The 27,279-nt window shown below is 42.4% G+C and overlaps 1 protein-coding gene across 1 annotated transcript in view; it reads right to left on the bottom strand.

Annotated features, from left to right (window-relative positions):
• The window catches only part of dcc (DCC netrin 1 receptor), a 328,455-nt gene that overhangs the window by 101,778 nt on the left and 199,398 nt on the right, over positions 1-27,279 (bottom strand). The window contains 4 exon segments of the mRNA XM_069168937.1: positions 9,823-9,872; positions 15,286-15,424; positions 15,524-15,672; positions 17,091-17,245. Coding sequence (XP_069025038.1) covers positions 9,823-9,872; positions 15,286-15,424; positions 15,524-15,672; positions 17,091-17,245 — 493 coding nt within the window.

The raw sequence follows: 27,279 nt of genomic DNA, 5'->3' as shown, positions 1-27,279 counted from the left end.
GTGTGTGTGTGTGTGTGTGTCTGTTTGTGTGTGTGTCTGTGTGTGTGTGTGTGTGTGTGTGTGTGTGTGTGTGTGTGTGTCTGTGTGTGTGTGTGTGTGTGTGTGCCAAAATTCAAAGTGGTTCTAACTTTTTAAAAGTGAAACTGAGTTCCTTCCTCTGACAGTAAAGGTCACGTCCGAACTCTGAAGAGCAGCACACTCTGTCCAAAACAAAATTATATTTATTACAACATTAAAAACCTGAGAGAAGATTATATTCTGACAGGACTGACCGGGAGAAACTGAAATGATTTTAATTAAGTGAATCCATTTGAACTGCTAAATAAAATAAGTCCTAAATAAGTTTAGGGGAGAACTTTTGTCTTGTATCTTCTCTGACTGAAGGAGGAACTGCTGTGATTTGAGACTAAAGTTAGAGATTACAGACTTCCACTCAATTTATAATTTTTAAACAGTTGTGAATTGAGTCTGGAAGACAACTGCTTTGAAAAGTGATTCTCAGATTCCTCTCCATCATGCAGAGCCATCTGGGAGGCAGCTGAATGAACCCGTATTCATTCTGCAGGGCGACAATGAGCCCGAACATCCAGCCGGCAATAAAGAACTATTTTCAGCCACGAGAAGAACGAGGAGACGTGCTGCAAATATCAGGCGTCAGGTTTGAACACACGACACGGTGCAGAAATCTTAAAAACACAAGTCCATGGATATCTTTGTTCATCAGATATCTTTGTTCCTGAGATATCTTTGTTCATCAGATATCTTTGTTCCTCAGATATCTTTGTTCATCAGATATCTTTGTTCCTGAGATATCTTTGTTCATCAGATATCTTTGTTCCTCAGATATCTTTGTTCATCAGATATCTTTGTTCCTCAGATATCTTTGTTCCTCAGATATCTTTGTTCATCAGATATCTTTGTTCATCAGATATCTTTGTTCCAACCAGACTGAACTAGCTGATCAGTTTAGTGTTTCTATGTTCTGTATTTATTCAGTTGGAGACTAGAAATCCTCTCTGTTGCTAGGGTGGTTGCTAAGGGTCGGACTACTTCCTGGAGTAGTAAACATTACATACGTTACATAAGAGTCTACTGACGCGTTTTTGAGTTGGTAGTCTTTCCCCATGTGTTGCCATGGAAACGGAGATCACAATAAGAGTACTAATAGGTTTTATATTTTAAGAGCACATTGCCCGACAATATGAATACATTTAATTAGCCTCCATATTTTATTTATTTGGTAACTTCTTGTATAATCACAATATTAAACTTCAGTGATGCTTAAGGACCGCATCACTGTCCTGCCAATGATGACGTTATCTTGTGTAATATTGCTTTATTTAAAAAAAAGTTCTTAGTAAAATCAAAAACATTTGAAATTGGTTCAATTGTACCTTTTAATAAAACACATTTTCTTTCAAAGTCTGCTTGATGTAGAAAGATCAGGAAGGTAAGGTGAGGGCAGAAAGGGAATTTAATGTTCGGCCAGCGCCGCCTACCCGGGACTCGAAACAACCAGAGAGAAGACAGACAGCTCTGCTGGCTGACGGGGAAAAATGTACCACAATAACATTTTAGAGTCCGAGGAGAGCAACGAACACGAGGCCGAAACATCAGCAAGGACACTGGACTTATAGCAGACAGCGACGATGGACATCAACCAGCTTGGCAGCAGGAGGGAGGAGCAGAGCTTCCACTTCAGGGGAAGTTCAATGCAACTTGTTCAGGCATCAAAATCCCGACATGCTGGAATTATGTTTCAGGTTTCACCGACATCGACCGAATGAAGACGGACCTTCAGTGCAAAGATGGATCTCAACGTGAAGCGGGCCGCTATCCTGCTGATCTTGAATTTTGTGCAGCGTGCCTCACATTTCCTTAAAAACCTTCTCTGACAGATGTAAGAACCGGAGGCACATCAGAGGCTAAATGGGCGTAAAAAGTGTTGCTCATACAAAGTGTTCTCATGAGTACATCAAGCAGACATCAGAAGTTTTGTCAGATTCAAATCAAAGTCCGTCGGCCCGTCGAGAGGAAGCTGCACAAGATGCGACAAGTTTTACAAAGTGTGGTAAACATAGTGAAACTGACGGGCAAGTGTGCACTCAGCTACCGGAGTCATACATCTGAGTCCTTCGGTCCCTCCTCGTGGAGGAGGAGGACGTTCAGACCACGTATTTCCTGTTTGCTCCTGCAGCAGCTCAACTTGTTCGTTTCACACGATCGACTCGTCCACATATTTGAGAGAAGTTTCCTCCACAGTGACGTTTATGAAGCTTCACCTCAGCAGCTGGATGTTACAGGATAGTTCTGAAGGCCTCATGCTGACGGACACGGAGATCCTCCTGCATACACTCTGACCATAAACGCATCTATTATTATATATTATATTTTATTACATTTTGTGCTCTGCTGTGGCTGTGCGGCGTTCCTTCCACGTATTGGTGGAGTTGTTGTGTTCTTCGCCCTCACGTCAAGCCGATGTCCGTCCGTCCATCCAGGAAATGGAAATCTTGCGATCACAACAATTAACCAAATTCAAGCAAACTCCACAATATTTTAAATCTTTTGAAATTCCTGCGATTTTTCCGCAAATAATTTGGTCATCAGAATCTGAGCTGAAAGTATTAAAACATAAAGTAAATATTTTCAAACTAAACTCTCTTTATTAAGAACAATAACTCCTCATTTCACCAGAAAGTCTCTGCTCCTGTTTTCATCTCCAAATAAAACTCTGTTCACGGAGGAAACCAGAACAAGAGGAGAAACAGGAAGTGACGGGGTTTGTGGGAAATGTGTTCTTCACATTAAAATGATGATTAAATGTTTGTGATCAGAGGAAGTGATTCCATATTACTGGATGTTAAATGAGTTTTCTCCACACGTCCAGTTGTCAGAGACGTCTCTTTGTTTGTTTCATCCAGCAGGTCTATGTGTTGAATGAACATGAATTAAACAGCATCTAAAGCTCTTATTTTGAAAGGCTGATGTAGTCCTTGTTTCTATATTCCAGTCACAGATGGTCTGTTCTGGAAGCATACACAGCTTTTAGGACCTTTTAGGAGCTTTTAGGACCTTTCATCTCCACGGTTCTCTAAATTCATTAAATACATAAAAAAAAACATTAGAGCTAAAATATTTCTGTGATGTGCAGCAAGATTATTGTCACAGGATGTGATTACACATTTATTTCTTCAGCGTCCCGCAATTTTACACAAAAAGATCTCTTAAAACTCCACAAATTAAATCACAATTTTAGAGAAAATCGGCCGCAAAATCAAACGTTTTTGATCGCAACAACCAAAAAAAAAATCTCAACAAAATCCTGGAGGGACGGTTATGTTCAGGTGTTCAGTTTTACCTGAAGTTTTTTATGTAAACATTCAGGGGTGGTGAATCAATCACAGACTTCCTCCGGACACTTTAGCTCCAGTGGTCGGTTGTAGCTTTAACTTAAACAGTAAGTGGAAATTTCTGCCACCAACCTCGCTGCTGCTGACTTGAACAGCGCCGACTAGTTTTTGTCAAAACTCTCTCTGGAAAACGACAAGAAACGACTACGAGAGGTTTGATTCTCTCTCCTGTTGACCTCCTTCCATAATCTGTTCCTGCTACAAATGTGTGACTAGGATTAATCAGTAAAAAGGACTTTTTTCATCATCTACTGAGACATGCAGGTCTTATCCCGTCCCGAGGGTTTGACCTTGACTTAGGGACTGATTCTGATTCTGTGATGAAGCTGCTTCTCCGTGTTCCAGTAAACGAAGCTCGATGTAGTCTATTGATCATCTGATGGTTGTTCGCTTTAGTTTTGGCTGATCGTGCTTTGATCCAGTTTTGTCAACGTGTTCTGCGCACACCGTCCCGTCAGATAGCTTCAGTCAGCTGTGATGGGATGCTGAGAGAGTTTCACTCGGAATAACAATCGGACTTCTGACACTTCCACTTCGTTCTGATGCCATGTTTCCCACTATCAAAATACTAAGTAAGTACTACGAGTAATGCTCTGCTGGAAACTTGAGGCAGAGCCACATTTTAACAGAACAATAGCTGCAGGTGGATTTACTCTAACAAGTCCATTAAATCCCAGAGAGTCGTATGGAAGTTGAATCTGACCTTTTGCACGGCTTGTTTTCTTCATTCCACGTCAGACATTCCCGTTTAAAAAAAAAAACATTTCTACATTTTCAAACTTTCTGATTATTTCCAGGTTTACATGAAAATATGACAGACTTTTTGTGGTGGTCTCAGATTGTATATAAACAAGAAATGTATGATTATGACAGGGGAAACATACATACTTAAAATTATAATGAATATAAAAACGTGTGAAACAAATGGATGTCCGACGTCCTGTTTGAGTTATGGCTTTTACAGCTCCTCAGAGACAACCTGGTATTGCGGCAAAATGTGAAATCGACACGCCAGTCCACTGCAGCAAAACGTGAGATCGGCACACTTTGGCCTGCGTAGGTGTGACAGTTACACGTTTTCCTGCAGTGGGCGAAAATGAAACCTGCTGCATGCTTAGAACCATGTGATTTACAGGAAAAGGAAACTAATAGCTAAAACACGTGGTTGTGGGGTTATAAAAAAAAAAAAAAAACACAACCCAACAAAACTGTTGTCACCTCCTGAATTCCAACCACATCGTCCAACATGGCAGTCTGTGACCGATGCCACGAAGACAACCCTCCGGCCTCCTCACAACCATAACATGTCCTCTGTTGCAGGACTTTTGTCACATGATTCTGTGTCACATGAAATTTACGTGTTAGTTTCAAGCTTTCAAAACGTCTAGCTGTCACATCTAGACAGGCCAAAGCGTGCCTATTTCACGTTTTGCCATGAGAATGGTTTGTCAGAGAAGACAGTGAGTCTGAGTTTTCCTACTGAGCTCTGCAAAGACAAATTTCATGTCCAAAGAAGTCAAATGAACATTTCACACTGAGCTCAGCTGGACTCCTCGCTGCTGCTTTGTCTAATTAATATTTAGAGGAGTTTCCAGGTTCTCCAGACTGACACATCTGATTCCTGCAGAGACTCACTGGGAGGTTTAATCACTCCAACAGAAATCCCTCCAAAAGCTCTCAGACCAGCAGGAGAGCTGGAAGTGTTCACTCTGAGCTCCTGATCCGGACTCTGACAGACACAGACACAGTGACCCTCACTGGACCCTCCAGAGAATTCTGGGTAAAACCCCCACAGCCTGACACACTGTAAACTGTACTGTGTTCAACCAAGCATTGAACAACACACACACACACACGCACACACACACACACACACACACACACACACACACACACACATTTGACAGCAACGCTCTGGTGACTGGAGGAAAGTTGAGGAAATGTCATATTTGTTTGAAAAGTTGGTTTGACAGCAAAAACTTGACAAGAGCAGAGAGATTCAGAGTTTCTCCTTCAGCAACAAGCTGAAGAGAAACTGACACACACACACACACACACACACACACACACACACACACACACACACACACACACACACACACACACACACACACACACACACACACACACACACACACACACACACACACTGCATGACTGTGGGCGTGTGCCACAATTTAAAGGCCCTTTCAGATTTCTGCTGCTGGGTTCAGTACATCTGACTCGTTGTTCAGGGAGGTCGTGGAGGACGGCAAAAAGTATGAGGAGTTTTCAAACCTTCTAGATTGTAGGAGATATCGAGGAGAACACTCAGTAAACCATTTAACACCAATCCAAAAACATGCACCTCAGGTCAGGTTACCTGGCGCCGCGCTAGTGGCAGCCTGCTGCAGCAGCTCCCCCCTGAGAGCCCCCCTGCTGTAGTGAAGACATTTCCCCTCGGGGATTAATAAAGTGAAATTAAAAAAAAAAAAAAAAAAAAAAAAAAAACACACACCTGAGTTGTGGTTGGGACAAAGACTACATTACACGTTGCTTACCTACAAGCTACCTCAGCGTTAAAGCACACCTGATATTCCTGCTTGTGTGGAAACCAAACAACTGTGACGTCACCTTTTGATTTGTGAACTCGAGTTCTGCATTTCAGCCGTCGCCATCTTTCTACTCTGTATCAGGAAGTGACAATATTTGGACTAGCTGGTGAGGAAGGAGTGGTGAATCTGACTCGATCTGTTTGGAAACTAGGTGTATGGACCAATCAGCAACCAGCAGCGAGGTCATCGTTGGTTTGTGAACATTATGAATCCTCCAGTTCAGATTCTGTCCGTCACCATCTTGCTAGTTTGGAGCGGTTTGGAGCAGGAAGTGACCATATTTGGACGAGCTGGGGGAGGAGCCAGCGGTGGATCTGACCGATCTGATCGGAAACCTGACGATACTACGTCCCGCCCACCTGACTGCACCACAGGCCTGTCAATCAAACAGACACGCCCCCAAAAACAGGTCTTGTTGAATCTTCTTTTCTAATGAATGAGGGATTATTTTCAGATGGACCTCCAGAAAACTAAGAAGAAGGAGTGACTTTAGCTAACAACACCGAGATAACTGATGGACACATTTTATTCACTTTGGATTTGATGAGAGAAGTTGAATGGGAGTCTATGGAGCCGGAGGCTTTTTGGAGCCGACCTCTAGTGGCACTCGCTGGTATTGCAGCTGAAGACACTTCTGGATTGGAACCATTTTACAGACCTGAAGCTACGAACACTTTTATATACAGTCTACGGTGGAAATGTGATTTATCAATTGAGCTTTCCTCAATAGAAACCCAAACTTGAGTTGTACAATTCTGGGAAAATTAGACACACACCATATAAGCTTTTCCTTCATTTTGATGTCTGTGCTTGCCAGCTAGTCCGTTATTATTGACCTCATGAGTATTCATGACAGAGCGAAGTTAAACGTTGAACTTTGAGTGCAAGCGGCGCGCTGTGCATGCCCTTTGCTCACATCACGTCCTGTCTTAAAGGACCTGAAGGAGTAATCTGGATGCTGCAGGAGTTCAGAACATTTTTATGGCTGTTTTCATGTTTCCCAAGGAGATATTTGCATAATCAACCATCTTTGATGGAGGAGCGTTGTAAAGTGTCACATTTAGTCTAGAGAAAAAAAAGATACTGCACATTACTCCTGCTCAGCAAGCAATTAATTAATCACTAACGTTTTACTCCCTCTGGGTCTATGTCAAAAGTATTTTTAACAATTCTTACAACAATGATCTTCAGTAGATAATGCTCTGCCCATTCTGTGTGCCATATATAAATATTTACAGAAATTTCAAATCTAATGAATGAAAACTTTCAGCTTTCATAAATCATTTAAAGTCGTGCAATCATATGAAAGACATGCCCTGACCCCGTATACATGCTTCATCGGCAGAGAAATATCAATCACATGCGGAAAGAAAGTGTTCAGAAACTAAATGAGGTCAACTCCCCACAGTCTGAACCTCCTTTTACTGTATATGGACATAAATTATGAGCCGCTCACATGGTCTCTGGAAACATTCATCTTTTTCTCAGTAACATCAAACATCTGATGAGACGGGCAGAAATAAGGTGATCAACTCCTGAAAAACTCAAAACTACACCACTTTACTAGCCTCAGACACCTGACCAGGATGTCCCTTAAAGAGACAGACAACAGGCAGAGGTTGCAAAACATTGGGAAACCTGCTGGGTCTCCCATGGGCAACATATGACTCATCTCAATCCGGTCCCAACAACCTCAAAGAAAAACACAACAACGCCTATTAAAAGCAGCTTTACATGAATGAATCTTGAGGCGAATGACGACAACAAGTCTGTGCTGCTGTTTAACTTGAGTCCAACAGAGGGCGCATTGATGCAGTCACCAAAGCAACCAGACCAGTTGGTGTAATATCTCCATAGCAACGTCTCTCTGGAATTCTGTTTTAGTTGCCGGCTTTCAGACTTTTTCAAAGCTGGATATAATGTGTAACTTCTGCCAGTTTTTGGCAGAATGGGATGCGTTTTATCAGCTATCCTACTGTCACAGATCAGCAGCAACTTTTTTCTGAGGAGACACATTTTTTTTACCAAACAGATTTAAACTTTGACACTGACTTGATCAATTTTAATGGGACTGCTGACGTTACAAACCTCAACCGAATACATTTCTGAGTCAGTACTGTCTTATTAATTCAACACAATCTGACCTCAAAAGTAGATTTTTAGTTCTTGTTGTATGTGACATGTTACAAACTGAACTGACAATGTTTTTTCTTTTCTTTTCTCTTTTTACTGAAGTATCCACTTGTAGTTCCTACAGCACTATTAAACTTTCATGGTTCTGTTCAAACACAGTTTGAGAAAGATGGTGGTGTGCTTTAACAGTGAAAAGTCTACAGTGACTTACTCACCATCACTTACAATCCTTAAACAAATGCTTTTGATGCCTAAAACACAGACAGATGTCCGGATGTGAGCTGGTGTGACAGTTGAGTGTTTTGTATGTCCACCATCGACCTCAACCACCTCCTACTGACTCTGATTCAGTTCATACATGTGATGCTCCACTCACTCATTTTAAAAAACACTTTTGAGGCCTGTGAACAGTTCTTCAGACAGTGATTACCTTATTTACCTTAACTAGGAAAAAAAAAAAAAGGAATTTCCACACATGGGAATAATCTGGCTATAAACAGACAGAGTAATTTTCTTTCTTCTTCTTTTTTGTACATTTGTATATTTTTATAGACAGTATATTTTCCATTTATGCACCTCATGTAATCATTTGTGACTTCCCCTTCAGCCCTCCTGTGCTCCACTAGGGAGACGCCCAGAAGAATCACAAGCTTTTGGACGAGCTCCCTTCCTGTGTGACCCAGGACCCCTGACCCAGTTGTCTGCTCTGTGGGCGGCCATTTAGAGTTATTACTTTTTTTTATGATAGAAAATGTCATTTCTTTTATTGAATGTGTGAAGTAGACCATGAAAATATCTCATCTTATCCTCGATAGTATTTTCATCACATAGATTACACGAGCAGCTTGGACAGGAAACTGAGGAAATGTAAACGAGGGAATATGCAGAAAAAAATATTTTAATGTACATTTGAGGGACGCATCAATCAGTAAAATGAGGACAGATCACAGGAGAGCAACTGTTGGCTGATGGCTGTCACCAATTAGATGTGTGTTAGAATAAACAGCCGTCAGTCACTTCCAGAGTGAGAAAACCTGGAAAATTAGCCATGAAATGTTAAAGTGTGAATAAAAAGCTTCGGTTGTCTCTGTGACCTGGTGAAAATCCTGCAATGAGACTGTTTTCAGGGGATCGTTGTAGTTTCACCGGTGCTATCACAGTGAATGCGGAGCAGTTTGTCGACATGTATGTTGTTGTCGTTACAGTGTGTCGATGCAACCCGGTATCACAGCAAAACGCACAATAGCGACACTTTGGCGTGTCTAGGCGTGACAGTTTCACGTTTTCCTCTAATTGACGAAAATTAAACCTCCTCCATGCATTTATAGGAAAATGAAACTTTTACATGGTTAGGGTTACAACAAAAAAAACATGGTTGAGGTTAGGAAACAAAAAACACCTCAATAACAACCTTGTCACCTCCGGGATTCGAACCTCTGCCTCCCGCATGGCCATCTCTGATTCACTAAGCCATTCTTCCTGCCTTCTAATACCACCGAAAAATGTCCTTGTGTACACACTAACAAAAGGTGAAGCTGTCACGCCTAGAGAGGCCAAAGCGTGGCTATCTCACATTTTGCTGTTGTGGACGGGCGTGTCTATTTCATGCTATGCCGTTACACTGGGTTGGGTGATGAGGACAGGGTGAGGAGGGAATAAAAAAAAAGAATATCTAAACTCACCCTGGACAGGACGACCTCGAGGGTGATGTTCTGAGGAGAAGCGCTGGGCACTGCAGACACAAACAGAAGAAATGTCAGATAAGCAAACACAGTACACAAACGTACACAAGTCAAACACAAAAAAACAATATATTCAAACATTTTTACATATCATGGAAGAAAATAAAATAAATCTCAGGATAAATCTGAACAGTTGTATTCATTTTATAAACATTCTAAAGTATTTATAACCTGGTGCGTGGGGTTACAAGTCAAATAAATCAGTAACTACTGTGCTTGAGTGCTGCTAACAGAAAGAACAAAGTAACATGACATCGGATCCCATAATGCAAATTAATCAAATGATAATGCTTGGCTTGTATTTAAAAATGTTGCTTCAAAACTTAATGGCGGCCAGAAAAGGTAAGAAAGAGCAGCAGGCTTTAACTGTGAGAAAAGTCAGAGAGGCACTTGGTCATATTTCATATCTTGTTTTAGGAAACTACAGACCAATTTCCAACCCGTCCTTTATTTCTCACATCCTTGGAAAAGTCATTGCAGATCAACTCTGTGATCATTTATAGAGGAAAGGTCTGTTTGAAGATGTTCAGTCAGGACTCAGAGTGCGTCATAGGACAGAAACAGTGAATGTTACAAACGATGTCTTCACAGCCTCAGACGATGGACTCGTCTCTGCACTCAGTGCTGCTTTTGATATGACTGATCACAAGATTTGATTTGATTGGAACATGTTACTAGGATCAAATGAACTGTATTAGAGGTTCAAATCATGTCTATCAGATAGATTTCAATTTGTTAATATCAGTAATGAATCTTCAAATGGAAACAAAAGTTAGTTTTGGTGTTCCCCAAGGTTTGCTGCTCGGCCCTATACTTTTCACACTATACATGCTTGCATTAGGAGATTTCATCAGGAAGCACTGCATAAACATCCATTGTTATGCAGATGACATGCAACTTTATCTCTATGAAACCAGACAAGACAAATCAGTTCTTCTAGAATGTCTCAAAGACATAAAGGCCTTTTTTACTTCTGAACTGAAGTTATTGAATTTGGTCTTCTTCTTTCTCCAATCACTTAGTTACTCTGGATGACATCATCCTGGTAATCCTCTTGTTGACCCCCTCACCCAAATGTGAAGGTCATAAATAAATCTGAAGCTGTCAAAACTGTTTTTCGTTCAGTTTTGATAGAGATTGGCGGGCAGATTCTTCCTGCTTTCAGTTGTTATGCTAAGCTAAGAAGCTAAAGGAGATTTTTGCATCACACTACAACCAACTGCATGTAGAACTAACATGCATTGTTTAGGACCAGGACACCTCGTTACAGCCGATGTTTTATTTGATGTTTACATTGAGCGTGTTGCGAGTACTGAGCTGTCTCTGTTTGGTGTCAGATCTCTGCTGTCAATCAATCATCCTGATGACATCAGCACAGTCAGGAAGCAGACGGACCGAAGCTGTGATGGCGTTCAGTCTCCGATATCAGACTGTGTCACTGCAGTAAACCAAGATTACCACCGCAAACATGACAGGTGTCGTTACACACACACACACACACACACACACACACACACACACACACACACACACACACACACATATAACTCTGAACCTTCAGACATTTTGACATTGTTTCTGAAGACAGTCCTGATTTTTTTTGGTTTATAAATTCTTAAAAATCTGAATTTATATATTCCAAAAATGATGCTCCCCAAAAGAAGAAGAATAACAATAAAGAAATATGGCAATTAGGAAGAATGCAAAAAAGAGCAGAAAAACAAACAACAAAAGAAATATGAAAAATATAAAATATGATGATTAAAAAAACAAAAAGAACAAAGAGAAAGAGAGAAAATAAAAGACCAAAGTGAACAAGATGATAGAATAAAAGGCTGATGGTGAGATGAATGGATGGAAACAAAAAAAAAGGGAAAACATGAAGATATAAAAAAAAGCAAGACCTATGAAATCTAAAAACAAAAGCAAGGAAGATATGATGAGCGGGATATTCTCACAACAGGTTGAAAAAAAGATGAAGAGGAAGATACGGAGGATGGAAACAAATCAACAGAAAAATGATGAAACCAAAGAGAGGAAAGCAGGTTGAAAGATATAAAACAAAGAAAAGAAGAACGAGGGATGATGGTGAAGAAGAGGAGGTGGCTGAGGGTTTATGTTTGAGTGAACCGTCCAATCAGATTCCTGATTAACTGTCCGCAGCTTATCTATTGATTCAGCTGCTCACTGTCTGGGTGTGTTTCAGTGTGTGTGTGTCTCAGTTTTATTGTGGATTCAATTAGCCCACAAGTCGCCGTTATCATCGAGACGCAGCCGGAAGATTCACAATGCAGTCAGTCTGCATCTGTGTGTGTGTGCGTGTTATTTCAGATCATTTTTATGGTGTAATTGCAGCTGGACAGATGCCTCCATTCTCCCTCACTGTCTCTCTGTGGAAGTGTATTAATGACAACATCCCTTTCTGAGCACCAGTCAGCAGCTGAGTGTTGAAGAGATTTTAAAGCCCCAGTTTGTGGTCTGAATGTAAACCACCAGAGGATCGTGCGCAGCTTCTGTCTCCGCTGTGATTACAGTCTGGAAACTCTGTTCACATCGAGGTTCGCTCAGACACTCTGAAGGCCGGACCAATCAGCGACGAGCAGAGGTGGCGGAGTACAGTCACAACATTTCTTCCATAATTTTCTCAAAACTGATCACAAAACCCAATTTTCAAACTACATTCACAAAACCTCTGACTCTTGTTAGAAAACCGAACTTTCACTTCAAAACATTTCAAAACAAACGTTTCATCTGCACTCCAAACCAAACTATGCTGTTACATCATTCTCCAAGCCAGTAAAAATGAAAACACTACCAAGCAGCCATTACACACTACATAAAAAAAAAATAGAAAACACAATGTTCAGGGCATGTAGCTGTAACCTGACTGCACCACAGGCCTGTCAATCAAACAGACACGCCCCCAAAAACAGGTGTTCTTGAATCTTCTTTTCTAATGAATGAGGGATTATTTTCAGATGGACCTCCAGAAAACTAATAAGAAGGAGTGACTTTAGCTAACAACACCGAGATAACTGATGGACACATTTTATTCACTTTGGATTTGATGAGAGAAGTTGAATGGGAGTCGATGGAGCCGGAGGCTTTTTGGAGCCGACCTCTAGTGGCACTCGCTGGTATTGCAGCTTAAGGCCTCCTTTTTCAGACCCGGAAGCTACGAACACTTTTATATCCAGTCTGTGGGCCAGACCCATTTATTAATAGTAGTATCAGGCATTAACTACCCTGCCCCCCATCAAACCCACGAGATGGATGTTGTTATCACTTTCAAGGGTTTACAATATAGCCGTCTATTATTCACCTGCATATGTGGTGGTCATGTAACAACAGAATAAAAAAACACCTACCTGACATTTGTAACTACACTAAGAACTAAACATTCAGCCTTTCAGTTTGTCATGTGTTCTTTGCAAAAGTACAGTGCTTTGAAATTTTTTGAAATATTTAATGGATTTTTTTTCTGCCTTTAACAAACACCATTTCTTCTTAGCCTGATACGTCCACCGGGTGACATGGAAGACTTCACATGTTACGACTTTTTACATCTGGACAATGTTGTGTTGTGAAACGAGTAGTTTGAGTGACGAACACACCGCCATCCCAGAGCTGGCTAAAACTTACTGATGGACGGCTACCTCAAACGTTTGAGGCACATCAGATACTAAAAGCAAAGGTTTAAATACTTTTGCCACTCAGATTTGTAATATTGGATCATTTTCCTCAATATATACTTGATATACTTTCAGGACTTGTGTGAAAAGCTGATGATGTTTTGAGTTATATTTATGCAGAAATATCACAAATTATATTTCTCAAGTAGCACTGCTCGCCGCAGATACCAACATGATGTAAAGTTCACTGATTGAACCGCGCAATGGCCTCAGAAAGGCCAAAGAAAACATGTATTAATCAGACTGGTTCTGAAATGTGAAAAAGCCCCAGGTCCAGACCTTCTGTGTGCAGAAGAAAATCCTGTTTGACACGTAACACATTTCTTTAGAAAGGAGGGGCTTTGAGGTCTCCTCTTATTTGATGTGAGATTTTCTTTGGCAGCACGACAGCCTGAAACAATCATCTTCCACCAAAAGCATGATTTGGCACCCTGTCAGTATTTGCAAAACAAAATCACTGAACTGAAAGTTCAATCACTAAACTAAACTTTTACTTTTACGTATCTTTGGGGAAATGGAGTTTTCTTCGTGGGTTTACAGCTCATGCCTGCGTATCACGTAGAGTACAGAACGGTTTTCAGCACGGCTCTTGTTCAATTTATCATCTCACTTTGATTCTTCAACACTTGGTAACTTTTGTCCTCCAAACGTCTTCATCAATAATGAACTTCCATATTTCTTCTTTGTGTCTGCCTCTATTCTTTTCCACGAGACACTTTAATACTGCACTGTGTGTGTGTGTGTGTGTGTGTGTGTGTGTGTGTGTGTGTGTGTGTGTGTGTGTGTGTGTGTGTGTGTGTGTGTGTGTGTGTGTGTGTGTGTGTGTGTGTGTGTGTGTGTGAGAGAGACAGATAGAGAGGGAGGGAGTGGAGTCCATGACTGTGTCAGGCTGAGAGGCTAAAATGAAGCCGCTCCTTTCTCTCCCTGCTTTATTAAAGACCCCGGGGTCCCTCAATGAAACTCTCTGGGGGGTCAAATCCAGATTCTATCCAGATTATTTTTTTTTAAGTCTGAATAGCAACAAAACAAATTAATTACAAATTTTGCAATCCGGATCCAAACCACATTCGGAGGTGGTTTGAAATGTGATTCTGTTTGGATTTCTACAGATGTGAGCAGAATCGATGCTACCGCTAGCACAGCTAACAGAATGTGTTGAATAAAAACAGTCCACGAACAGAAACCCAAATAAACTGTTTGCTGCCACTTCTGTGCCGGCAGCTTCCATGCTGCAACGCCGTATCGCCGGAGTAGCTGTGCGTACGAAGTTACCATAGCAACCAATGCAATATCTGCAATATCTAGCTCGCCTCCTAGTGGCTGATTGCAGTTCAGGTTATAAGCCCCGCACCTCCATGTTAGAGGACGGGACATGAATCAAACTAAATAAAATATGGTGTCTGTCCCATTAAGTACTTCTGATTAAGTTCATGTTACAAAACATCAATGTATCGAAAAACACCCGACAAATCCAAAAGAAGAAACGGGATCGATCCGTTTTGAAATCCTGCCCACGGACGTGGATGAAGAAGGATGTCAGAGTGGAAGTAACAAGATCCTTCAGAGTCAAAGCTACTGTGATGTTTCCCACAAGTCCAGCACCATAAACGCTCATTCGCTGGTCCAGCTAAGTTACCACACTAAGTTCTGTGTGTGCAATAAAATACCCGTCGAATGAAGCTGACTGTGATTGAATGAGGATTCAGCTCACCGTCTGATTGGGTGGTCACGCTGACGCTCTCCGAGGCCACGCCCGGTCCGTAGCGGTTGATCGCCAGAACGCGGACTGTGTACTCTGTGAACTTGTTGAGTCCCTCCATCTTGTAGTTGAGTCCATTCACCTCGACACTCTGAACACAAACGCAGAGGAGAGATTACACCTCATACATCCATGAAAGGGGAGTAATGTGTGATGTGAACTGCAGACTCTGAAGGGGGAGGATGCTCACCTGTTCCTTGCCAGACGGGTTCTCAGTCCACAGCAGCCGGTAGCCCAGGACCGGGCCGTTAGGGAGGCCGGGGGGCTCCCAGCTCACCTGGACGGAGGTTGTTGAGAGAGCCTCCACCAGGACAGACTCCACCCGGCTGGGAACCTGGACTGTAGAAACACACACAGTCAACACACTGCTGGGACCTGGACGACAACACGCTGCTCATAAATCAGTCCCTCCAGGAAATTGTGATCTTGCGATCGTAATAATAAACACAAATTCAAGCAATCTCCACATTATTTGCGGGAACTTTCCATTTTCTTTAAATTTCTGTGATTTTTCCGCAAAAAATGTCGTCAACAGAAGCTGTGCTGAATGTATTAACAACATAGAGTAAGTATTTTTAAAAAAAACTGACTTTATGAACCAAAAATAACTCCTTATTTACAATAAGAAAGTCTCTTGTTTTCTCATCACCAAATAAAACTCTGATTAGGCCTCCGAAAGGCAAAATATGAACAAGACTATTTACATCTGAAGCATCTATACAAGAGGAACCGCGGAGATCGAACATTCTCGTGACGTCACCAATTCAAGATGAGTGCCCCCTGCTGGCCACAAAGTCAAATACAACCAGGTTGCTTTCATCAATTCTTGGTGAATATCAAGTTTGATTGCAGTTTCATGTCTTACCCAAGTTAAAACTCAAACAAACCACACTCATACTGTTCAGTAGTTCATCTCCACTTTAAGGCCCTTTCAGACACAACACACTGGACTTTCTTCTGGGTTCAGTGAACAGCTGACTGGCTGTTCAGAGAAGTCGAAGAGGACAGAGTAAAATCGTTTTTAAATCTCCTCGCGGGACTTCTACTACGTTCTTTTGTTGTGAAGATGCATCCGTCTCATGTTAAGTGTGCGTTAGTGACAGGAGGAAGATGAGCAGCGAGGAAGAAGAGGCTGTGGCTGCACGCCACCCTCGGGTCCAGCAAGCAGCTCGGGGAATTCAGCCTTTATAAATAAAGTGTTGTGAAACTACGAGCTGACTGTTAAAACACATCTGATCTGCTGACTTGGTTGGAAATGAAAAGGCTTTCCTCCCGAGGTACGAATGCAGACTTATATTCTATTTAGGGAACGTAGACACACATAATATCACCTTCTCCTCCATTGTGAGGCTGAAACATGGCTGGTCCCATTTCTATCGGCCACAGCACACAGCGGCATGAAAGTTCAGGGTGTGAATTTGCACTATTGTAAATAATGTGTTTGAGAGCCGAGCGGCCTGTTGTTGTCCTGCTGTGACTGAAAGAGCCTTTAAATCTATCACGCTGTTTTCATGGAGCCTGAACCTGGAGAGAAATATGAATTCATGGTACAGAACAGAAAAAACATTCACATAGAGGACTGAACACAGTGTGTGTGTGTGTGTGTGTGTGTGTGTGTGTGTGTGAGTGTGTGAGTGTGTGTGCGTGTGTGTGAGTGTGTGTGTGTGCGTGTGAGTGTGTGAGTGTGTGTGTGTGTGTGTGAGTGTGTGTGTGTGTGTGTGAGTGTGTGAGTGTGTGTGTGTATGTGTGTCTCTTACGGTCAGGTTTGGTGGTGATCTTGAGGAGGGCCGAGCTCACCCCCGGTCCCACGTCGTTGTAGGCGATGACCCTGAAGCTGTAGCTCTCCTCTGGCTTCAGGTTGGAAACTGTCAGTTCCAAAGACTCCGGCTCTGACACGTTCACTGACCGCTCCCTGACACGGGAAAACACAGCGCCGTAACTTAACTGTTTCATTTCACACAAAAAGTATCACTGTATTCCATATTTATTGAACATACTTTATTGAAATCAAAACGATCTTCAGTCAGTCTGCTTATATGGAACGAATGCACCATTTATTCTCCAGTTTCGGGTATTATATTAATAGTTTTGTAGGTGATCCTTCTAAAACATCACTGTATTTAAAAGTGAACTAATTTTTACTTTGTAGCAGTGCAGATAATCACAGCTGTAATCAGATGCAATCAGCTGCAATCTGTGTAATCCCTCTGTATCTGCAGCTAATCCTCAGATTACGGCACCTCTGCAGCCTCCCAGTTCACAACTAATCTCCAGATCACGGAGGAGACAAAACCATCTGCAGCGACGAGCATGTTTCCACTGCAGCGGCATCGGATGCACACAGTGAACGGAGGGAAGCTGGCAGTCAGAATATCTTTATATTTTTAGACTGAATACAGAATGTGCTCCAACTGAGGAAACAGAACAACATCTCTCCTGGCTGGGTTTTGCTCTGTTTTAGGTTAGGTTAGGTTAGGTTAGGTTAGGTTAGGTTAGGTTAGGTTAGGTTACGTTAGGTTAGGTAGTTACTTTATTAATCCCTGAATGCACAGTATATACAGTACAGTGTATATCTATATATATTATATACAAATTATTATATACAGTATTATTGTACTGTGATGGATTTTGCCAGAGGTGAGTTATTGTACAGTCTAATTGTGGTCGGCAGGAATGATCTCCTGTATCTGGAATGATCTCCTGTATCTGGAATGATCTCCTGTATCTGGAATGATCTCCTGTATCAGGAATGATCTCCTGTATCAGGAATGATCTCCTGTATCAGGAATGATCTCCTGTATCTGGAATGATCTCCTGTATCAGGAATGATCTCCTGTATCTGGAATGATCTCCTGTATCAGAAATGATCTCCTGTATCAGGAATGATCTCCTGCATCAGGAATGATCTCCAGTATCTGGAATGATCTCCTGTATCAGGAATGATCTCCTGTATCTGGAATGATCTCCAGTATCAGGAATGATCTCCTGTATCAGGAATGATCTCCTGTATCTGGAATGATCTCCTGTATCTGGAATGATCTCCAGTATCTGGAATGATCTCCTGTATCAGGAATGATCTCCTGTATCAGGAATGATCTCCTGTATCTGGAATGATCTCCAGTATCTGGAATGATCTCCTGTATCAGGAATGATCTCCTGTATCTGGAATGATCTCCAGTATCAGGAATGATCTCCTGTATCAGGAATGATCTCCTGTATCAGGAATGATCTCCTGTATCAGGAATGATCTCCTGTATCTGGAATGATCTCCTGTATCTGTCCTTGTGACAGCGGAGCTGGAGGAATCTTTTAGAGAAAGTGCTCCTCTGTCCCTGCAGCAGGTGGAGAGGGTGGTCAGGATTATCCAATATGGATAATAGTTTGTTCAGCGTCCTCCTCTCCACCACCTTTTCCAGACTATCTAGTTTGTAGCCGATGATGGAGCCGGCCTTCTTAACCAGTTTGTTAAGTCTGTTGGTGTCACCGGCTCCAATGTTGCTCCCCCAGCAGACCCCAGTGAAGTACAGTTCACTGGCCACAACAGATGGTAGAACATCTCCAACATCTCGCTGCACACATTGAAGGATCGAAGTTTCCTCAAGAAAAAGAGTCGACTCATCCCCTTCTTGTAGACAGCGTTGATGTTGGTCTTCCAGTTCAGTCTGTTGTCATGGAGACACCAGGTACTTGTACTCCTCCACCATGTCCACCTCCTCTCCCAGAACTCAGCGGTTGTGGAGCCGTCGTCTTCCTCCCGAAATCGACCACCATCTCTCTGGTCTTGGCCACGTTCAGGAGCAGATGATTTCTACCAGCCCACTCCACGAAGTCCTCCACTACTGCCCTGTACTCCTCCTCCCGTCCATCCCTTATACACCGTCCACTGACTCCTCCTCCCGTCCATCCCTTATACACCGTCCACTGCAGAGTCATCAGAGAACTTCTGCAGATGTCTTGACTCTGAGTTGTTCTGGAAGTCAGTGGTGTAGAAGGTGAACAGGAAGGAGACAGAACAGTTCCCTGAGGATCTCCAGTACCACCGACCACCGTATCAGACAGCACACTGCCCAGACGGACAAACTGTGGTCTGCCTGTCAGGTAGTCAGTGATCCAGGAGACGGTGGATGTGTCCACCTCCACCACCCGCAGCTTCTCACTCAGCAGCAGTGGTTGGATGGTGTTGAATGCACTGGAGAAATCAGAGAAAGTGATTCTCACAGAGTCACTGGTTCCATCCAGGTGAGACTGAGCTCGTTGCAGCAGGTAGATGATGGCATCGTCCACTCCCACATGAGGCTGGTACGCAAATTGCAGAGGGTCCAGAGAAGATTTCACCAGCGACCTGAGGTGTGCCAAGACCAGCCTCTCCAGCACCTTCATCACATGAGATGTGAGGGCAACCGGTCGGTAGTCGTTGAGGCCAGATGAAGTCGTCTTCTTAGGGACTGGAACCAGGCAGGACGTCTTCCACAGCACCGGGACCTCCTCCTGCTTCAGGCTCAGGTTGAAGAGGTGTTGTAAGACCTCAGCCAGCTGGACGGCGCAGGTCTTCAGGACCCCGGGGCTGATGCCTTCAGGTCCTGCAGCCTTGCGCTGGTGGAGTCTCTCCAGCTGTCTCCTAACCTGGCCAGTCGTCACAGAGAGAGGGGTGAGGGGTGTGTGGGGGGGTCATGGTGTCAATGGAGGAAGAGCCCTTTGAGATTGAGGGCTCTATGCAGCTCACCAGGGGGGGCAGAGGGGGGAGGGGGGGCAGCAGAGGTGTTTGGGAGGTGTGGTGTGTGGAGGAGACAGATGAGGGTGGTGAACTAAACCTGTTGAAGAAACAGTTTAGCTTATTGTTCCTCTCCAGGTTCCCCCTGGTTGTTCCTCTCCAGGTTCCCCCTGGTTGTTCCTCTCCACGTTCCCCCTGGTTGTTCCTCTCCAGGTTCCCCCTGGTTGTCTCTCTCTCCCCTTGAACACAGTAATCTCCTTCATACCAGACCACACCTCCCTCACGTTGTTCTGCTGGAGTTTGGCCTCCAGCTTCCTCCTGTAGGAGTCCTTGCACTCTCTCATCTTCTCCTTCAGGTGGCGCTGCACTCTCCTGAGCTCCTCCCTGTCCCCAGACCTGAAGGCTACTTTCTTCTTATTAAGTAGAACTTTCAGGTCACTGGTGATCCACGGCTTGTTGTTGGGGAAGCATTTTACAGTCCGTGATGGTACGGTGGTGTGTTCACAGAATTTGATGTATTCTGTGATACAGTCCGTCCTGCTGTTGATGTCCTCCCCATGTGGTCCACACAGCACAGACTCAAAGCAGTCCTGCAAGGCGTCTTTAGCCTCCTGTGTCCACCTCCTCACAGTCCTGGTGGTCACAGGCTGCCTCTGTACCAGGGGGACATACCTGGGAGTCAGCAGGACCAGGTTGTGATCTGATCTACCAAGGGGGGGAAGGGCAGCAGTACTGTATGCATCCATGGCACGATGAGACTTGATAAAAACGTGTGAAGAATCTCTCCGCTTTGATTTCCACTGGAAGCTCATTATCTTGATTACACCAGTGAGAAGCACAAAAAAACATTACTTATCCTTAATTTAGACAGAGAGGAGGATGAAGAGTGTAAATAAATTACTGCTGTCAGGGTGCGAGTGAAAGGATTCGCTTTTAAATAAGCAACCAGCCTTGATGAATTAATCATAATTACTGCTCATCAGCAGGTTCAACGGGCATGTCTGCTCAGCTCATCTCAGCTTTTTAAAGAGTGTAACACACTCAACGTTTCTTAAAAGGAATTTTGTAAGATTTAACATTTTGGAAAATACATTTAATAATTCGCAATAGGAGCATCATTGTGGGTGGGGGTGTCCTGATGTACAACAGGTTCCATCCATTCTTTACTTCCATGTCTGTGCTTGCAGGGCAGGTTGACACCTTCAAACCGGTCAACACTATAAGACTGGAGAAAGCTGCAGTCGACAGTTTTCCCCAAAAAAACAGTTGCAGTTCACTTGCTCTGAAACCACAACTATGATTTTTACGTTTCCGTTTGTGTACAGATTAAATAAACCAGATCCATCCATCCATTTTTCCCCCTCTTATCCAGTGTCAGATCGCAGCGGCAGCAGTTTGAGCGAATTAGCTCAGACCTTCAGATCTCCATCTCCCCACAAACATTTAGAGCTATTTTAAGTGTGTTTTTGGACTTCAGATGAAGTAAATGTAGCTCAGAGAGAGGTAGAGTCAGTTAAACAGCTGAGTTCACATTTCCTCTCTGGCCCAGGACATGGTTAGCCTCGATTAGCACAAAGAATTCAAACAAATATAGAGCTGTCTGATTTATACACATCTCACTAAAAAAGCCAGTCAGCATTTTTAACAAGCTTCAGCTGAGTTTAGTTCACATTTAAACCGGGATGATCTTAAACATGGCCTAACCCTGATCCTACATTTACCTGAACTCCAACAGCTCCATAACAGGGAGGCTGAATGAATATCTTTCAGTCACTATAAGTTGTGAGAATTTTGAGTGTCGTGGGTGATGTGTCGGCGTCTGGAGAACGACAGCCTACCAGGCACGTTACAAAAGGGAGACTTCACAAACCGTGGATTATTCCCAGATCACTGGGGTGTCACCCACCCGGCCTTTGTTTGTTAATTGCCGTTGGAGGTGTCCTAATTTTATTTTCTTTAATATATGGCGTATTGGCAACTTGTTTGTGTCACCCTCGTTAATATATGCATTTTGTTGAGATCATAATCAGGCCAATGGGAGTTTGATTTGTCTACTTCTTGAATTTTTTAGTTGTTTAGGAGGTCAGGTGTCCATTTACGGCGTATCCATGTAAAGGTCATTAAATAAGGTGAAATATTACAAAACTGTGTAATCAACACTGTAACAATGAGTCAGTAAACACTGATGTTGTGTCTGTTCCAACATCAGTGTCTCATCTCCTACAACTGTTCAACAACAGACAACATGTGCTGAACAGGAAAGTCAGGATTTATCAGCTGCAGACCACAAATGTCCACAGCAGATTTCAACCTGACAAACTGACAGAACAACAAATCAAACGTTGTCATCAGCAGCAGCAGTGACACACAGAGGTCAAAGGAAACACAAAAGGTGAGCGGAGTTCCCGTGGTACATAAATCCATATTTTCCTCTGGACTGCTGAGTAAACGACAGACACGGAGCTGGATGTGGAGTTAACCAGCAGGTCTGCTTCAGTTACACAGTGTGAACTCCGTTTGCCCTTCAGAAGGCCACCATCTGAGGTCACTCATGGAAAAGGAAAAACCCACAGATGGAAAGAAACGTTCTTTTCTCCGCTTACATCTTCACTCATTCGTTTCCTCTCGGTTTTCTCTCAGGATGGGCTCGACCTCCTTCACCCTCCCCTACTTTTATCTTCACCTTCCAGTCTTTCTCTTTCACAATAATCTCCCCAGCCTTGGGCTCACAATGCAGCTGCAATATGGCATCAACCAAATGTATTCTCCAGTGAGAGTTCAGTTGACCATGGCACTGACAAACAAATCCACGTACAAACAACATTTCTGGAAATAATCTTTCAGAAATACGATGAAATATAGAATGTCTGATTTGTTGATGAATTACAATTACATTTCATATAATATGTAATATAATGTAGTTTCTACTTGTTATAGGTCTATTAAATGACCCATTTGGTGAAGTCGGGTCTCTTTTGGTCCTTTTTGGTCGCTCCGAGCACCCGTACCGTAACACCACGGATAGTCACGCACTTACAATCCTAGAGGAGGCTAGCTGGACCGGTTTGGTTTGAACACATGACACGGAGCTAACATGTTAAAAACACATGAGAACATGGATATCTTTGTTCATCACATATCTTAGTTCATCAGGTATCTTTGTTCATCAGATATCTTTGTTCCTCAGATATCTTTATTCATCAGATATTTTTGTTCATCAGATATCTTTGTTCATCAGGTATCTTTGTTCATCAGATATCTTTGTTCATCAGGTATCTTTGTTCATCAGATATCTTTGTTCATCAGGTATCTTTGTTCATCAGATATCTTTGTTCATCAGGTATCTTTGTTCATCAGATATCTTTGTTCATCAGACATCTTTGTTCATCAGATATCTTTGTTCATCAGATATCTTTGTTCATCAGGTATCTTTGTTCATCAGATATCTTTGTTCATCAGACATCTTTGTTCATCAGGTATCTTTGTTCATCAGATATCTTTGTTCCAACCAGACTGAACTAGCTGATCAGTTTAGTGTTTCTATGTTCTGTATTTCTTCATTTGGAGACTAGAAATCCTCTCTGTTGCTAGGTGGTTGCTAAGGGTCGGACTACTTTCTGGAGTAGTAAACATTGTATATGTTACATAAGTGTCTACTGATGCGACTGATCGCTTTCCAATTGTTAGTCATACCTCACGTATTGCCATGGAAACGATAACTTATTTTCTGTTCTTTCTTTTGCAGATGTCCCGTCATGGAGATGCATGTCTCTGCTCTGTGATTGTCCACCAACAGTTCATGTCTTGTATCTCTATGCTGTCCTTTTCCCTCTCTGCTCTCCTCTCACCCCAACCATTGGAGGCAGATGCTCCGCCCACCTCTGATTCTGGTTCTGTTAACAGATGCTCCGCCCACCCCTGAGCCTGGTTCTATTAACAGATGCTCCGCCCACCCCTGAGCCTGGTTCTATTAACAGATGCTCCGCCCACCTCTGATCCTGGTTCTGTTGGAGGTTTCGTACTGTTAAGAGGGAGTTCCTAAAAATATGTAAAGAAATTTTGATTTTGATGCCTGCAACACATTAAAAAAAAAGTTGTTATAGGGGCAAAATAAGAGTTAAAAGTTCATAGAATATTAAATATATGTATTTATATATAAATAAAGTTATACCATTCTGATACATTCCATAATGAGCAGGTGAATTGGGGAACAGGTGAGGACTCATGATCCTCCAGGAGCTCAAATGTAGCTCAACTTTATGCCCCACTTCAGGAAAAACTTGTCAAACAGTTCAAAAAGAACATGTGTCAGATTGCAGAGGATTTCACCATCTGCCGTACATATTAATGTGAAAGATTCAGGCAATCCATAGAAACCTCAGTCTGTGCACAGCAAAGCCAGAAAACACTGTTGAACATGAACAATCTTTGAGTTCTCAGATTGTATTCCATGAAAAACCATCACCCGACTGTGATGAATATAGTACTTCAGAAAAACATTATTAGTTAACAATGTACGCTCTGCATCCAGAAATACCACCTGGTAGCTCGGGTACGGAGGCTGAAAGCCAGACATGAAACGCCGCTGAGTCACCTCTGAGCTCCAAGGCTCGTCTCAGACGGTCCGACAAACAGTGGAAATGTGTGCCGAGTCATGTTTCTGACAAAAACAGACATCGTGGCGAAGATGAAAGGGACCACCGTGACCGCTATCAGCCAACATTTCCATGGTGTGTTGGTACATCAGTGCCCACAGCATCTGCAACTTCTATATCTGTGAAGGTACCATTTACAGGAAGGTGTAAGTCGGGATTTTAGAACGACATATCGGAACAAGCAACACCTCATTCTGCACATGCTACCACAGCGTGGCTTTGTAGACACAGTCTGTATGTTTGACTGGCCGGCTGCAGTTCAGGAGCTTCATTTATAAAACACAGGATCCACAAAAAACAAAGCCGAATGCCAAAAAACATGGACGTAGATCAGCTTCATATATCGCTCTCTAAAAGCTCACGTTGAATCATAAATGGTCAATTCAGAGCACCTCATAAATATAGATGCATATTAATGAGCCTGCTGATTTCTCTGACCGATGGTTCACTACTGCAGTTAAACATGCAGCTGCCTTTATAAGCTATCACTGCAAAGCCACTGTTAGCGTTACCAGCTGGTAGCTCTCCAGTCTACAATAGATGTCGTAAGTTCAGTATCAAACTTCACCAGCGGCGGTAAACAACACCAATGTTAACTCTTCCTCTGCTGCGGTTTTGTTTCAGCCTGTGGTGGCGGGGTGTGGTTAGCTCAGCTGCAGGGGTAGAGAGTGGGAGGAGTGGTTCAGGGAACGGTGCCGGGCCGGTGTAATGAGCACAGCTGAGCTGGATGTGGACTGATGAGCTCTCCCCTATAAAGGGAGCAGGGAGAAGGAGGACCAGGGGAGGAAGTGGTTACACGAGTGCATGGTGTATGGGCCGGGCAAATAAAAGCATTTTACACCTGAACGTACGGCTGAGCGTGTCATGTGTCCAGGAGAGACCCGGTAGCACCAAGCTTGCTACACAGCCATGTTTGTGTTGAAGGAGATTAGAAAACCTTCTTCCTCTATGTTCAACTGAAGGCAGTCCAGACACTAAAGTGCTACGCTATCCCATCTTGTGGTAAAAAGTGGTATTACAAGACGTGGCTCATTGGTGAATTTCTTCACATTGTGTAGATAATTTAAAATTTTGAATTTTTTAAACAAAAAATATTGTATTCTGCACCTCTAAAAGCGCCACTCTGACATTATTGGTGTGTATTTTGGTAGGAAGAAAAACAAGAATACAATTCTACAAAACCCTGCAGTGACAACGTCTGTCTGTCTGTTAGTTGTTGCTTTGATCCAGACTCCAACACCTTGGACACTTTTAATCGGACCGTTGCACTATGGATTGTAAATTTATTAAAGGTGTTAAATGCAAATGACACAACCGGAGGACTTTAATAATCTGCTGACTTTGTGTTTTTGCTAAAACAAGGATGGACAGTTTGAGCAAAAAATACTTTTATACTATTATTCAATTATGAAATGAATTGTAATGATTTTGATGGTCCTTTAATGCTTCATCTGGTACAATAGTTGACAAATTCCTGGAAAATGAATCACATTACTTTGTGTTTTATTTCGCAAAAGTTAGCACGATAACAAACTAAACAGTAAACAATATAACTGGTCAACATCAGGAGAATGTTTTCATTCTTAGCATATTAGCATGCTGATATTAGTGTTTAGCTGAAAGCACCGCTGTAGCTCAATATAACCTGACAGAGATGCTAGCATGACTACAGACCTTTTTATAGAGGTTTTTTTGTGATTGTTGCAATCAAAAAAGCTTAATTTGCAGCGTATTCTCTCAAAAAGTGAGAAGTAATTTGTGGAGATTTAAGTGAGTTTTTTGCGTACAATTACGGGAATTAGAAACAACTGCAAGTCGAGAAATTGAAATGTGATTTATTTTTAAGCACTAGCCAATAAAAAAATAAATATGTAATCATTTCATTTGATAATAAACATTTAGTTAGATCATTTTAATGTGAAGAACACATTTCCCACAAACCCCGTCCATTCCTGTTTCTCCTCTGGTTCCTGTTTCCTCCGTGAACAGAGTTTTATTTGGTGAAGAAAACAGGAGCAGAGACTCCCTGGTTGGAAATGAGGAGTTATTGTCGTTAATGAAGTATTTCAAATATTTACTTTATGGCGTAACAACTTATGCAAGCTTCCGCAAATATCACAAAGTTGGCTGGAATTTGTGTTAATTATTGAGATCACAAGATCGCAATTTCCTGGAGGGACTGTTTTAATCCAGTTTTAATTTTTTTATACAATGTGTAAATCTGCAACATCTTTAACTACGGTATAGTTAACGGTTGGTAAAGATCATGGTTTACAGTTCATAACATTGATCGTTAACAGGAGGTCATAAAGATGTAAGAATACTGGGCTTCAGTGGAACAAAGTGAGACCGATAATCAGAAGTTCATCTACAATCATAACATCAAGAGATAGAGGCTGAAGAAAGACAACACCTGGTCCACATTTTATCAGGTAAATAAATTGAAAATATTTCCTGTCATTCCTGTCAGGTTACGTGGACACCTGTGTGGCGCCAGCGCACCTTGTTGACCCGACAGCAGCATGAATTCTCATTTCACTGTTAATTGGTTCCAAAATAGCAGAATCTGGTCTGGTTTCA

Source organism: Embiotoca jacksoni, unplaced genomic scaffold (assembly GCF_022577435.1).
Source record: "Embiotoca jacksoni isolate LCO1_2020_lvr unplaced genomic scaffold, fEmbJac1.0.p SCAF_42, whole genome shotgun sequence".
Lineage (NCBI taxonomy): Eukaryota > Metazoa > Chordata > Actinopteri > Embiotocidae > Embiotoca > Embiotoca jacksoni.
The sequence above is the reverse complement of the archived record's forward strand: the minus strand, read 5'-3'. Positions and strand labels throughout refer to the sequence as shown.